We start from the raw sequence: 15,791 nt of genomic DNA, 5'->3' as shown, positions 1-15,791 counted from the left end.
ACGAACTTCGGGTCCATTCACTTCCAGTTGCTATTTGTTACTGTGACGTTTAAGTCCAACATTAACATCAAATATAAAGTTAACATGTGGGGAGAAGACCGTGATTGATATATTTAAAGACAAAGACATGTTTTCATGGACCTGGAGGGAAGAGTTGCTAGTTACTAGCGCACTCGGTTAGCTCGTTTGAACACCTGCTAATTGAGGCTACCGGAACAATTAGCATACTATGCTAGTCGTGTGAGAACAGAAGTCATTTGCTGATGTTCCCTCTCCTAAATAAAACCAGGTAACTAAAAGTAAATTAAATTAGTGTGACTTTATGAATTTTTTCTTGCAGCTCAAACTCAATAAACAGTTGCAATTCATGTATTATTTTGAACGCATTTACAATATCTGTTGCAGTAACCTGTTGGACACAGTATTTACAAATGGAATTTCACCGACTTAAAAGAAGCCCCCACAAAGTGATAATATATTTATCTTCACCAATGGACAAGGAGTTTTTCGGAGACAAAAAGTCATTTCCACCCATGGTCAGGAAATGTTTTGCACGAATGCAACATTGCAAGGGGGTTGGGCCTCTCCCCGCTTGAAGAAGCCTTGCAACAGAAGGTCTCTGTGTGAGTTTCTGCGTCTGCGTGTTTGTGTCTGTGTGTTCATAGATCGGCCTGCGCTGGTTGTCATGGTTATCTGGCTATATAGCGGTTGTGTCTACCACAGTCAACATGGCGCGCGGGCTTGTCCATAGAGCCCTGCGCCCCAGTGCTTCCAAGCACCAAACCCAAAAATGTAAAATGAAATGTATTTTCCTGGACAATCAAATTGGTTCCTCCAATCCCCACGCCTGTTTCCATCCCTCACACTTGCAATATACTGTTCTCGTTTGCTTAGCTTTGCTTTTCTCACCATCCCCCCTCTCTCCCCTGCTACCACCTTACATCCCTTTCACGTTGTTCCACGAATCTGTCATCTTCCCCTTCGGTTCCAGCCTCAACCGGCTCACCTTACAATCGTTTCCGCGTTGATGCCGCCGTGGCTGATTGGGGTGAACTCATTTCGACACCGGGGCAAAAAAATATGACGAGTGATTAATATGATTACGCGCAGGAAAATCTCTCAGCTTTTCAAAGCAGGCATTCATCGCCTGCTTAGAAAAGCAAATCTGATTTGTAAGTTATTACTCAAAACCACCTACATTTCTGCAGGAGCAGGCAGAGGGTGTGCATTTCTGTGTGTGTGTATGTCATTCCCCAGTGTGGGAAAGCGTGCAAAGGCATGGGGCATTGCCGGAAATGTGTGGCTGTTGTTCTGCAAACACATCAAACGCTGATATTTGCTGACATTTTCCAATCTTTGCTGATTCAAACGTTCCAGCGGTCACCGAGGTAAAGAAGGCCCTGGATGCAATCGCTATGTTTTTCTTTTCTTTTATTCCAATTGTTAGAATAACCGGGGGGTTATCCGCTACCGTTACAGGTAAATGTGAGAAGTGGTCTAATGCTGTTCTGGCGTCCTTTTCTAAATGCATGATATGCTGGTCTCTTTTGTTTGAGGGCATGACTTTAGACCCATTTGGAGTCACCAGGGAGAGGGCCAGGCCGTGATGCTGACACATCGTAGCCCCATAAACCTGTTCCAGCCTAGAGACCTGGCCAAGCTAAAAGCTGCTTAGCGGGGCAAAACTCTGGCTGAGTCCTTTAAAGCTGCACTAATCAGAGCTGTTAAAGGGGAATTGTGAAACATATCGCAGTCCAGATTACAAGGAAAATCTCAAATGAAAAATGCACGGGCGGTGATGGAAAGAGGGCCGTGAGGCCAAAAGAACGGCGAGGCAATGGCGAGCGTGCGGTTCAACGGAGTGCAAACGCAAACATTTTCTTGCTCCGTGTCATCCGGCGTCAGGTCTGAGTTCTTGCTTGGCTGAATCCAACATCTACATCCGGCATAATTACATCTCGAGGAGACAAAGGGCTGGGAAGCTGTTGCATATCTGAGCATGCGTCTTGGAGCGGCGGTGACGCCAGGCGTCAGCTGTGGATGCAACAAGGCACCTTGAGCACTTTCAGCGCTCGGCCGGAGAGGAAGAGCGGCGGGGAAGTGCAAACGCCAAAGAACAAAAGGGCCACAGAGGAAGCGAACAAGGGCTGCCGCGGCCCCGAGTGGTGAAAATAATACAACCGCGGCACTGTCACCCCCTCTGTACCAACTTGGCGAGCTCTTTCATGAGCCATCAATGCCCTCTGCTCCTCCCAGGGGCCGAACACTAACATGCAAACCCATCCCCCTGCAAGGGTGACCGGCCTCTAACGGTGCCTTTTATCGCACACACAGATGCTCCCTATGCAGGAACATCATGATCGACATTTTTGTTACGCCTCGATATCTGACGGCGGTAAAAGCTAGTGGAGAAATCACATGTGAGCAACAGTATGAAGGAATAAAGATGGAACGGTCATAAGCACATTACCCATCTGTTCTCCTACCTGACTTTGAACTCAGTGAGCTGCGGCTGAGCCCCCGGGTCGGCACAGTAGATCTGGGGGAAGTAGAATCGGTGTGACTGAAGGTTAATGTCCATGGTGGCTTCACGAAGCGCGGGTCAACCCCACTTCCACGACCACGGAGACCGAAAAACACCACCGGTTGTTGCTTTTCTTCTCTTCAGCTCCGAGCCCCGCCGTTCCCCGGATTTGGTCGCTGACACTTTTTCGGCTAGAGGTCGGAGTTCAACGGTGGCATCCTCGTTACCTTCTCCCCAAATGGTCGCAGGGCTACAGAGAGCTACCGCCGGGAAGGCATCCCCCTCCTCTCCTCCTCCGTGCACAGAACATTAAATCACCTCCGCTGCCCAGCACCGAACAGGCACACTAACCTATTTCCCTACTAGCAGTCACCGAACACTCAGCAGCTGCGAGCGGCAAACAAAGATGACTCCTGGGGAAAGCTCTGCCTCCGAAGGGAAGCCAAAGAGGAAAAAAAAAAATCCAGGTTCTCAGTCATCAATTCATCCCTATGCAGGTTTTAAGCCAGGATTTACAGGAGAACCAAAAAAAAAAAAAGTACAAATGCTAAAAATTGGGATGGTGATAAAATGAGGAATGTGAGGGGAGCAGACCTCAGCCACTTGCAGAGGATACTAAATGAGAGCCCTTTGTTTTTTTTTACGCTTCAGAGAAAGGCGCGGGGGAGAAAGAGAGAGATAAAGATAGAGAGAGAGAATCCCGATGCTGTGAGGCGTTGCCCTTGCACTGGCTCTCCTCTCAGTGTCTCATTGGATTACCTACTCCCTCGCCATCCCCCCTCCTCCCGCTCTCCCTCCCTTCCATTCTTCCCTCCCAGCTGTGATAAGAGCGATGGGCTGCCAGCCCTGAAGGCTGCTGGTCCTGCCCCTCCTCCCCCTCCTCCTCTCACCCCCTCTCTAAAAACCCTCCCTCTCTCCCATCTGCTGGATTGGCTGAGGCGGGGATGCGTAAACCCACCGCCGGAGAAAGAGAGGAGAGGGGCGGAGCAACAGATTTTAATTCATCTGATGGCTCCTGTCTTTCTCGTATAATTTGCGGTGGCATGGATTTGGGGATGTACGCGTGCGCGCACGCGCGCACACACACACACACACACACACACACACGCACACACACACACACACACACACGCTCATAGCAGATGTTCATTAGAAGAGTAGGACACAGGTGGAGGAAATACAACTGGCTATGAACACAATCAGTGTAAGCACATCAAGTGTTGAAGTCATGCAGTTTTTCAACTGGTAAAGCTGGAAGCCTGGACGCAAACACGAAAACCCCAGTTGAGGGGTTTTCTGTGGGTGGAGGCGCCACGGGCACAGGTTCACCCTGACGCCTGATGGAGCAGGGCATCGAGCCACGGCCGCGCCTGCAACCACTCAAACAAGGCACATTTTCATGTAGCCATCAGATATCATATATAAACACACATAACACTTGCAGTGTTACAGCTTTACCTAACAAATGGCTAATAAGCGTTAAAATATCAACACAAATCCGAGGTTCTGCTTGAAATAGGATTAATTAGGTATAAAGTATGATCTTATTTCAAGTGGAACCTTAGATTCATGTTGATATTTTGACAGTGATTAGCATTAAAATCACTGATATGAAGAAATCAATTGGCCAGAGCAACAACACGTTCCCCAGGAGTTTTACCTATAAACTGTGAGTTTCACCGTTGAACAGAAATGTAGCAGACTGGGTGAAATAAGGATTATCAATTGGCTGGCTCAACTTGCGTTAGCTTTATGAAAAACCCACCGAAAACACGATTCCCCCTCCTCCTCCTCCTCCTCTGACATCAGCCATCTCAGGCGCTATAAATAGACCTCATAATTCGCATCGGCATGTAAAAACTCCGGCGCTACTCTAAACCCACGATTGCGATAAGAGGCACGTAAAATATTTAATATTGTTTTGAAAATGTTTGTCATGACACCCTTCCGTTTTAAGGAGCTGCATTGTGAAACGCTTTCGCGGCTACAGATATTTGTGAGAACTTAGGGGTATTCAGCAATTATTCATGTTGCTCCAGGCACCTGGGTATTCCGTGCTTTGACGTGAAAAAATGTGTGCGGCGAAGAAAACTCTCTGCTGACATTTGCCCTTTTAATATGAATGCGCTCCATATACCCAGATGTATGAAGATTATAACTAATATACAGTATGGGATGCGTGGCTATAAAATAATCCCCTGGCCGGCGTCCAATCACAGCAGCCGGTCGGTAACAATAAATCCCTCCCATATTTACTGGACATGTCTGACATCCGAGGAAAATATCCCACCCGTGGTCCCTTTCTAGTACAGCTCAGTCCATTTCTGTCCCACTGCGTTTGGCTCCGAGGCAATTTTGTTGATTTGACTTGCAATATAGTGGATGCATGACAGGGCCGGTTCTGTAATTGCTGCAGACGACAGTGGACATGCAATTTAACATGCAATTTACTCCGCTTTACCTGCCCCTTTACTCGCCGCTGCAAGTCTTTCAACATCTTATAAAATGTCAAGCCCGCTCCTTTTTTTATGCATGAGATATTAGTTTGCATATTTACTCTTGAAATACTTCTTTCTTGCAATCAGTTGCGTCATGTATTCATGTCACAAAGCAAGGCATCAGGAGAGGAAATGAGGTGGATTTAAAGAGGTGTCCCGGGGAGATTCAGCCGTGCACAGCACTCACACAACACTAGGAGGCTTGCAAAAAGACAACTATAAAATAATGGAATTGTTCAAAATGAGTGAAGAAACTATCAGCTAACAAGAAAAAAAATAGCAAAATCAACAATATGCTGCTACAAGGTGAAATTAAACTACACCTCATTGTTTTGTCTGCAGTGCAAGACACACACACACAGTTAAGTCCAGAATTATTTGTGTGGATACATGTCCAAAATTAGGCTTAACTATATATACATACACACACACACGTGTCTGTGTATATATATGCACACACACATATAAGTAAAGATATATACATGCATATACACACAGTACATATATGTGTATATATGAACAAATACATACATATATACATATACACACACACATATATACAGGACTGTCTCAGAAAATTAGAATATTGTGATAAAGTTCTTTATCTTCTGTAGAGCAATTACAAAAACAAAAATGTCAAACATTCTGGACTCATTATAAATCTACTGATATATTGCAAGCCTTTTATTATTTTAATATTGCTGATTATGGCTTACATCTTAAGAAAACTAGAAAATTCTATCTCAAAATATTAGAATATCATGAAAAAGTAATTTTTGTTTTTGTAATTGCATTACAGAACATAAAGAACTTTACCATAATATTCAAATTTTCTGAGACAGTCCAGTATATATATATATATACATATATATATATAAATATAAATGTTTGTGTGTGTGTGTGTGTGTGTGTGTGTGTGTGTGTGTGTGTGTGTGTGCTGAGGTGGGTTGCTGAGGCTGTGTAGGACTGTCAACAATACACCTCTTACAGAGAACGGCAGCTTTCGGTTCTGGCTGAAGAGGAAGGTCGGACGCTGGGGAAAGAACAGCTAACACCAACTACAGCCGCAGGGAGTAACACCAATCAGCTTCAGGGAGAGACAGGGAGACGTCAACTGGAGACGTTCCAAGCATAAAGAGGCAAAACGTTGATGAATACTGGTTCCTGGCTGATGAGCGTGCAGCGGGCGACCCATGGGCACTGAAGGAGTGACAAGCAGAGATGCCCAGCCGGAACTCCCATCTACCTGTGCGTTCGCTGTATGTATAATTATCTTCTAGTTAACTTTTACAAAAATAGTCAAACTGATTCAATAACACAGTTCTGGCAATGCAAGCTGTGCAGGGGGTAGTTTGCTGTTTTGTGCATATCATTGTGCCACACACACACACACACACACACACACACACACACACACACACACAAGATATATATGTCATAGTCTATATCTGCTTCGGTGTGACAAATTGCATCAGTTAATCCAATCATCATTAATCAGTTTCAGACATGCTTGGCAAGGACAGGTTTGATACACATTTCAGAAATGGCTTTGTGTGAAGCGCTGACTCCTTTTAAATCTTTAGCACTGATTTAGACAAACTTGTTGTTGTTCATAATTCCAAATATTAGAAGTATGAATCCAGGATCTGGATAATATTACGTTTGTTGTATGTCGATATCTTAGTTACCGATGCCGTCGGACAGGTCCATTAGCGTATTGATATTGATCTGACCCTGATGATGTGGTTACCACCTCACACTGCGGTCTAAGCCGCCATTGTTGTGTGCGAGTGTGTGAACGGGTTGACACGACGACGGACTTGACTGGATTCCACCGCTGCTTCAGAAATCAGTTCATTTCCATTTCTGCATCTGCCGATGATGTCAGAAACCTTCCTGCTAATGTTCTAGTGACAGCAAATCATCGGGAAAATGGTGCCGAGAGCCACAAGACACATCGCACAAACACATTTAGGTTCATCGAGAGCGAGGTGAGAGAGTGAGGGATGACAGAGATGGAGGGATAGAAATGGAGAGAGAGGTGGAGAAATGGAGGAGGGTGAAAGGACATCCTACTCCATTTACAGTACAGCACTCTCCCTTCCCCCACTCGTCACTTTTCTCAGGTCAGAGCGGAAAACCGTTGTAATCCTCGAAGCTAGCACCTTTGTTTTCCCTTGTGTGTATGTGCATGTGCACTTCTGTGTGTGTGTGTGTGTGTGTGCGTGTGTGTGTGTGTGTGTGTGTGTGTGTACGTGTGCGTGCTCTTAATTGTAACCTTTCCATTAACATATAGCAGGAGGGATGACCGACCTTCTGACTCACAGCATGGCTACTAGCTAGCTAGTGTGAGTGTGTGTATGTGTGTGTTGGGGGATGAATCACACCGATCTCAGCTTGAGAGAGGGATTGAGCGGCTGAAGCTGCATCGTTTTCAGGAACGTGTTCAGCTCACGTCTCGGCAGTGACCAGACCCGGCAGTGTCACGTCAGGTCCAAACCATCATAACAAAGTGTGTCAATCATTAGATGGTCTCCCCTCCATATGTCACCTTATGCCTTTGAATGCCAGCATATGAAATTGTACACATGGTGTCATCTGGTGCTTTCACGTAATCATTCACTTAATCCAGATTAAAAAACGTGCGCTGACATATTCATCGCGGAATTGTGATATGACTGCTGCTGAAAAACGGTGGCACGTTATGATCATTTTTATTTTTGAATGCAAAAATGTACCACGTTGCACCGTTACTGGACAACAGATGGCGAATGGGTGATTGCTGACCTCACATTCTGCGCAAACATCACGTTTATATTCATCATTCGATGATCTCAGCATACCTTACTGGAATGGCCATGCAGGCTAATGCGCGTGTATGTGTGTGTGTTTGTTGGTCCATGCATTACCCCCAAAGGCAAAGTTCCATTCTGTGCACATTTAATGCACAATAAAGAAACGTGAATGTAAATGAAGGTGCCCGTTGACCCCGTTGTCAAATGCGCTGGCGTCTAAACAATACGAACGTGTCGCTGTCCAAACGCGGCCACATTTTGGCTCGGATAATCCAATCTGACTTCCCACACCTTCATCCGCTCAGCGCTCCTCATCAACCTGCGTGCCGTCACACCGTTTGGGTTAGAGTCGAGAAAGAAGATTTAACAACCAGCGATAGGTGTTATGGCGAGGAGGTTGAAGATCTATGATGCTCCCTGCCTTTTCGGTCAACTTGCGATCGCTTGTCCTCTCGGGCAAGGGTTTTGCGTTTCAGTCGCAAACAAATGCATGCACACACACACGTACACGTCTGGCTCATATGAGCCTATCGTTTTTAATTATATCGCACTCCATTGGGAGCCGACAGAGGATTATCGGAGTCGGGGGGCGGGGAAGGATGACGACAGAGTGGGGGAGCAGGCAGGGATTTCTGTTTCATTCACAAAGATTTGATTAACTCTCTCAACCACACACACAGACACACACATCTGCGTGGATCAGCCTCACTGCTTCGTCTCAGTCTCGAGCATCACTGTGACTCACAAGCTGCACGCCTGACACGCAAAAAGAATTCTGGTATGTTACCATCGCAAGTCACATGACCTCACACCTGACACTGGCCGGATCAGAGCGTACTCTGTCCTCCCCCACGTCTGGCCGTATTACATTTGGATGCGTTATTACTCAGAAATGCAAAGTGACTGCAGCATCGAGCGAGAGCATGCAATATGGAGATGCGTGCGAGTCACTGAAAGTTCATGTTTCTCCTACGCAAAGCGGGAGAGACCAAATAAACACAAAGTGACCTTTCATTCATCATCGGAAGAGTCTGGATTGTTTTTACTGCTTATTTTACGGGATGAATCTTTGCGTAAAGAGCAGCTGGCAACATGAATAAGAATCAGCCTCCCCTGCTTGTTTGCCTCTGCGAGCAGAAACCCTTTGGGCTCACATCTAAACCTGTCTGCTCGCCTCAGTGGAAAAAAACGATGCCGTTTTGGGATGTGCGCTTATTCCTTTGTCTCACTGAGCGAGAAGATGTCACTCCTATCTGCACGCTATCAAGTTTCTGCATCGGCTGTCGCGTTCTGTCAACAAGCATCACAAAGGCCTTCTAATTATGAGAGATTGCATCATGTTAGTTTGGATGAGTGCAGAGGAGGGATGGTGAAGATCTGGGTAGAAGGACGCTAAGGTTGGAACTGCCAGGCGGGAGGACTCGAAGTCCAGAGAGGAGATTTATGGATGGGGTGAAAGAAGACGTGAAGTCTGTGAGATGAGAGGGTTAGATGGAGGAGCACAATTGGTTGTGGTAACCCTTGAAGGGAGCAGCCCAAAGGGAGAGAAGACATTTGTTTTTTTTCCATCCAAACGAAAAAACCAATGACATTTCATCATTTATATGCCAACTGCTACTCATTACATTGAAGAGAGGAAGCTGGAGGCAGCAGAAATGAAAATGTGGAGGCTCTCTTCGGGCGTGAGGAGGACAGACGGGACCAAGAATGAGTCCATTCGAGGGACAGCACATGTTAAATGTTCTGGAGAAAAAGTGAGGGACAGTGAAGATCTGTGAAGAAGGATACAGAGGTTGGGACTGCCAGGCAGGAGGACTCAAGGAAGACCAGACGGGGGATGTATGGACGGTGGGAAAGTGGGCATGAAGTTAGTTGGAGAGGAGAGGGTTAGATGGAGGAAGATGATTCCCCCAAAGGAAAACAATACCCATTTTATGTTCTGTTCTGGAAATAAACTTTCAGAAATGGCATGCCTTGTTTCTCCAGGCTTTCCAGGTGGCTGAAGCCAAACCTTTACACAATGATATTCCCCCCCCCCCCCCCCCCCCCCCCCCCCCCCGCCCCGTGAGAAAATTGCCCACTGATGTTGTTGCCCGGTGGGGCCGCCAAAGTCAACAGGAGTCGACCATTCATAGCCGCTGCTTTAACCAATCAAAACCATGTGAAGATATGTATCATAATGCAGCCTTTTCAAATGCGACCGTGTCCAAATGGACACATGAATGCAGCCTCTCAACTAGGCCGTGACTTCAAGGTTCTAGTATTATGTTGAAGATGATATCCATATTACACACCTGTGTGGCTTCAAAGTGCAGGTGTGCACTTTGAGGCTGCACAATGGCCACAACGCAGCTCGGGGAGAAATGTGACCTCTGCTGTCAGTCAGGACTCTGGTGCCGCAGTACACTGCAGCCAAAACCATAAACCATGACATCTCCATGATTCATTTGAGGTCTGGCACAAGATACTCTAAATATTCCTTTCCACTGTCTAAGAGAACAAGACATCCATTCAAATCGGCGACCTCCTCGGGTGTGAGCGTTCCCGACTCCACTCCATCACTTCGAGTACCATAAGACAACAATACATTTATCAGGTTAAGTTGAGTTCCCCTCTATGTGTGTGTCCTTGTCCCGTGTTAATCCAGAACACGCTATTAATGTTGCTAGTCATATGGGTCACACACATCCGAGGCAACAGCCCGTCAATATGCATCAGGCTGCCACTCTATCGATGGAGGCCGCACTCTGTCAGAGCTTAATGAAGCTCTCAGATCCATGCAAACATGGGAGGTGGCGACAGAGGGAGGCATCGATGGGGGGGGGGCCAGGGGGCCCCAGGCGCAAACCATATCAATCTCGCTGTCAGACTGTATGAGAAGGTCGGCTTAGTCACACTTATACAGTCCTTAACGTGTGACTAACAGTCACTGTTAATTCGAATGAGTGCAACTCAGCTAACGAAGACGATTTGACGATACACTCACTGCAAGCCGGAAAAGAATTGCGAATATCATGTTTGGAAGGGTCCTATCAAACTGTTTGATGAACAAGGTCTTTGGTCATCTCCAGGAAAATCTCAGGTAATAGATCAGCAGGCAGGGGACAGCGGAGGAGGTTAAACCGGAGCCCGCCGGAGAGGGATTGGACAGTGTGCTCCATCACACCTGCGATCAAAGACTTAACTCGGAGCCCACCGGCATTAACTGGATTCCCCCGAGACCGACGGAAACCCTCCTCCCTGCTGCTGGAGATGAAACTGAAACCAGGAGGCCTAATCCGGACAAATGAGCGCCAGATACAGACACATTTCAGGCCGTTGATGAACCACACACAGGACTGATTGATTTTTCAGCATATCCCTTGTTTTCTGTTTTTGTTTTTTTTTCTAAAAAGGATTATCTGTAAATATGCAGTTGGAATAACACCACACAAGAAACATTTTTTTTTTTTTTTTTTTTTATCATAAAGACAAAAAAATGTTTTTTTTTTCCCAAAGCATATTTAAAATAATGGCATAGATTTTCAAATAAGTTTGAAGACCAGTCTTCTAAATTGCTGGCAGGAATGCATTGATTTTAATAGCTACAACTCTAACTAAGTTAAACTGTTTTGTTTCAATTTCTCAAAATAAATCAAACTAAGCTGTGTTTTTAATATAAAAAGTTCACAAAAACAATGTTAGAGCTAGAGGAAACTTTGATCTAAATTAAACATTTTAATTCAATGTACCAGATACAATTCCATTTAGGAGAAATCAAATGGGTTACGGCATGAAATATATTTAAGGAACAAAGATATACTGAAAACAAAAGGTTTTCATTTATTCCCTTATTTAGAGGTTCGTTTGAGTAGGTTACTTCTCTTTGTTTTTAAAACTAATTTTCAGACAAAAATTGAAAACGTAGCCTTGTTTATTCCTTTTAATGCAGGCCAGGAAACTTTAAATTCAAAATGATGGAGTCCATCAGCAGCCCCCTGACATCCGCACTTTTTTTTTTTTGTTTATTTCTTTTCCTCCACACTTCCATAGCTTCACAGCAACAACGTTACTTCCTTGTTACTGACCACATGTTCATGAACTGACCAATCAGAAGTAGAGGAACTCACACTGCGGGTGTGAAAGTGTGAAAATCCCTAAAGGCTGATTCTTTAAATAATTTCTAATGTTTTCAACCCTGCTAAAGATATTTAACATGACAATCTATAAATAGTAATTAGTTACATGGATGTGCATATAGTAAACTGTATAAACTGGATTTCTTTTCAACCACAATAACTAAAATAAAACGTGAATTATCTTCACTTTGAAAATCTTACATTACCAACAAATCATAATCTAAGTATGGGTAAACTATGTTTCAGAGAATCTCTGTCCATGATTTTATATAGTTAACTTCTAATTGCAACCTGGGGAATTTTAAGGATCCACCAAAAAATTTCAAATCTGCTCTGATTGATAGTATCTATTTTTCAGAATTATATGATTTTCTTAATTTTCACGGTAATTAGAGACGACTCTTTTGAGCAAATTTTCATCCATCCATGGATGCATTAAATAATTTATTTTCCCTTTAAATGCTGATCAGTGAACCTCAGGGTCGCCAGGTCATGGGACCAAAACTACGCCCTCTTGTATCGCGGGTGTCATAATATTGTTGATCTAACATGCAGCTTTGGCAGAAACACTCTGATTATATCACAGAGGTAAACGTCAATTGTCCTACTTAGATGCAAATGTCGTGCTCTACGGTCGGACCGAACTCTTCACCTTCACAATCAGTCAAACCTGTACTACAGGTCAATCACACGGTGCAGATAAAGTCACTCACACCCACCCGATTCCCCGGAGCACAGTCTGGTTGTGGCGAGTCAAATGTTGCCACCTACAGAGCAGCTCCGTGAAGCACACAGTCGCCCACAAATCACAGCTATGTGGTCGAGTCTGTCCCAATAAAATATATTTGTAGTCGTAAGATGCAGCCCTAGCAGTTAAGATTGAAAAACAAATTAGAGGTAATTATCATTATATGCACAAACACTGTTTATGTGTGAGCAGTTGGGTTCATTCTGAACATTCATTCCCTCTGCTGACTCCCAGGCACAGATCACTTTACTCAGTGTGGGAATTTCTACCCTCTGAGTTTTGTTTTGTCCAGGCAGATGTTGAAGGGAGCGTCAGGGACACGAGGTCACTGATGTCTATGATTCCGCTTAAACGAGGGGAAACCCGGCCAAAAAAACGATTTGGGGATGACTCAATGGGCTCATTCGGAGTCACTTGACTGAGGTGTTTTATCTCTTTTCAGGAAGGCAGCTTTCAGAGTGGCTGGAATAACGGATCACATGTACGATGCAGAAACCTATGACAAACAACACTATTCAATTGGAATAGTTGTGCATCTTTCTATCACTAATAAAGCAATAGAGCTGTTCTGAAATTAAACATCTCCATACTGAAGTGAATTTAGTGACTCCTCATATGAATGAATACATTGTGCGGCCATTACAGTTCAGGTTCATCATAAAGTAGAAATTCAGTTCAAGTGCACTCTAAATACAGCATCAAGTAACCATGTCGTTTGCTGAACCACCAGCTCAGCTTTTAGGTCATTTCAGTGGTAATTCAATATCTAATACTTCATCTTGTGGCTTTCATGGACTTTAAAAATGTGAAACAAATCAATAATAATGGTCAGACAAGTCATTTTGTGTTGTGAAGCTCAAACACATAATTTACGGCCTCTTCTGTTACACTGTGGAAACGTGGAAAAGTCTATCGGTTCAAAGGTCATCGTGTTTGAACTCCATACTTGTAATTATATGGTTTGGTTGCTGTGTCAGACTGGCTTACAAGCTGTTCCAGCAGGCTTGATGCAAACTAAAGACACCCTTTGGTTACCGTGTAGACCGTGATACCAGATTTCCCATGATGCACTGTGGTAAACCGAGAAGCCACTTTTGCGCTGCTCGAGGGAGACGTCCTGCCAGGATGCTTTTCAAATAGAAATGCAGGCGTTTTAAATGCATTTTCAGGTCAGACGTTTCCCAGTATTGACCTCTAATTTGATCAAATGATGAGAGAAAATATTTAAAAAGTGAATTTGCAGGTTGGCGAATTCAACGTTTTGAAGACCTTTCTGTAAAACCTGTCTAGTCAAAATCCTTCATGGAAAATGTCTCCATTCTGCGGTTTTGCTGAACAACACATTTTGTAAATCTCTTTGCTGTAAATCTCTTTGAAAGTAACATACCTTATATTTCATCACACCCATTAAGTTAACCCAGTTTACAGGAAGATTTTATATGATTTTGCCTCAAGAAATTCACATGATTATTTTAAAACACGGAAATGAAATTGAACACATTAATTGGTGAGAAATCTCATTTAAATAAAATTACTTAATTACTTAATAGCTAGCCAAAACTGACAACATGTCTGCAATGAATCATCTAAAATATCATGAAATGACCAAAGAGTTTCAAGAAAACTGCTTGAGAATTGGGAGACATTACCTATGATACAGAGACAGATATATTACACAAAAAATAAATGGTAAAAATCAAAATAATCGAAAGAATTTCCATTTCCACAGACAGTGAGCGTTATCAGTCTTGGGGGTTGTGACCTTGAGTTTGAGAATATCTGTTTCAACTGATAATGCAATTTAATTTCTTACTACTCTGGAATGTTAATTCAATTTCCTAAATTCTAATAATTAAAACCAGTTCTGGTTTGAATACAATTGTTTATAATTGCTGTCCGTTTATTCTCTCTTCTCTGCTTTAAATGTGACAAGAAAGCGCCTTGCTCAAAGGCACCTGTCAGATACTTGCGTTTCTGCGTGGGGGGAGAAACTAGCTCTGACCTTGGGGCACACACACACACACACACACACACACACACACACACACACACACACACACACACACACACACACACACACACACACACACACACACACTGCCAAAACACATTACACTGAGATCCCTCCTGCTTCTGGTGAACCTGTGCCAGCCATTGGAGGCCCCGCCCACCCCGGTGTCTGATTGGTGTCAGCCCGGTACGGTGAAACAAAGCCTAACCTGATTGGCCACTGAGCTGCACCAAGCGAACCAAATGGTTTGCATCCCAAAGACGCCCGGATACAAGCCGCCCGCTCATTGGCTCTCGGCCGAGGAAGGTGTGTGAGCGCGTGCACCTGCGTGGACTCCCCAGTTGACCGTTTAAAATAATAACTTCTATATCTTATGTTAATATAAATATATATCTCAATATATATCAAAACGCGTGTACTTGCGTGGCCTGGTTTCCATGACAACCCCACCCCACTCTCTCCACGTGACTCATCGCAGGGATGTGCGCTTGAGTCACGCCGTGCGTGGCGGCTCCTCGGGCTCCAAAGGAGCTCCACGTCCGGGGGGGCCCACGGCGGTCGGTTCCCCGGGAAGGGAAGGGAGACGTGGGCTGTCGGTCGACGGGGGGCCCCGGTCGGTTACCGGAAAGCGGAGGGGGCGAGGACGGGCCTCCGACTTGAGCTGCGTCACACTCCACCGGTGAATATCACACGCGTGACCGTCATCTTCCTAACCCACGAAGTGGCTGCGCCAAAAAAATCAGCGAGGCGCGTCCGCCTACCTCATCTTCCTCCCGGTCCACGCGTGGGGCGATGAAGAGCGCTTCCTCCGACCTTCGTCTCCGCTCCGGTACCGGCGTCGGCGTTTCCTGCGGCCGCCGGACCACGCAGATGTTCAGAGAAGCTACACGGGTGGCCCCGGTCCTCGGCTCCGTCCGGCGTGGGGAGGGGAAATAACGGCTCAACGCTCGTCCGGTGTGTGTCGGGCGGCCGTTGCGTCGGTCTAAGCCATGGGACGGGCACCGCGCCGCGGGCCGGGGAACTAGAAGCCGGGCGGAGCGGCGGCTGACAGCAGCTCCAGAGGTGCCATCTTTCCCTCCCTTCATCCGCTGGGAGGC

General features: G+C 45.2%; 1 protein-coding gene across 2 annotated transcripts in view; it reads right to left on the bottom strand.

Moving 5' to 3' along the window:
• Positions 1–15,791, bottom strand: part of evlb (Enah/Vasp-like b) — a 50,586-nt gene extending 34,795 nt beyond the window's left edge. Inside the window, exon 1 of one of the 2 annotated variants that reach the window (XM_086166672.1) lies at positions 15,456–15,791. In XM_086166672.1, the coding sequence (XP_086022798.1) occupies positions 15,456–15,460 (5 nt within the window). In that variant the 5' untranslated portion in view covers positions 15,461–15,791. Of the gene's footprint in view, positions 1–2,486; positions 3,227–15,455 lie in introns of those variants that run through there. The other variant, XM_086166671.1, reaches the window with a different exon arrangement.

Source organism: Fistularia commersonii, chromosome 20, assembly GCF_037954325.1.
Source record: "Fistularia commersonii isolate RoL2024-O1a breed Wild chromosome 20, RoL_Fcom_v1.0, whole genome shotgun sequence".
NCBI classification, from domain to species: Eukaryota; Metazoa; Chordata; class Actinopteri; order Syngnathiformes; family Fistulariidae; genus Fistularia; species Fistularia commersonii.
The sequence above is the reverse complement of the archived record's forward strand: the minus strand, read 5'-3'. Positions and strand labels throughout refer to the sequence as shown.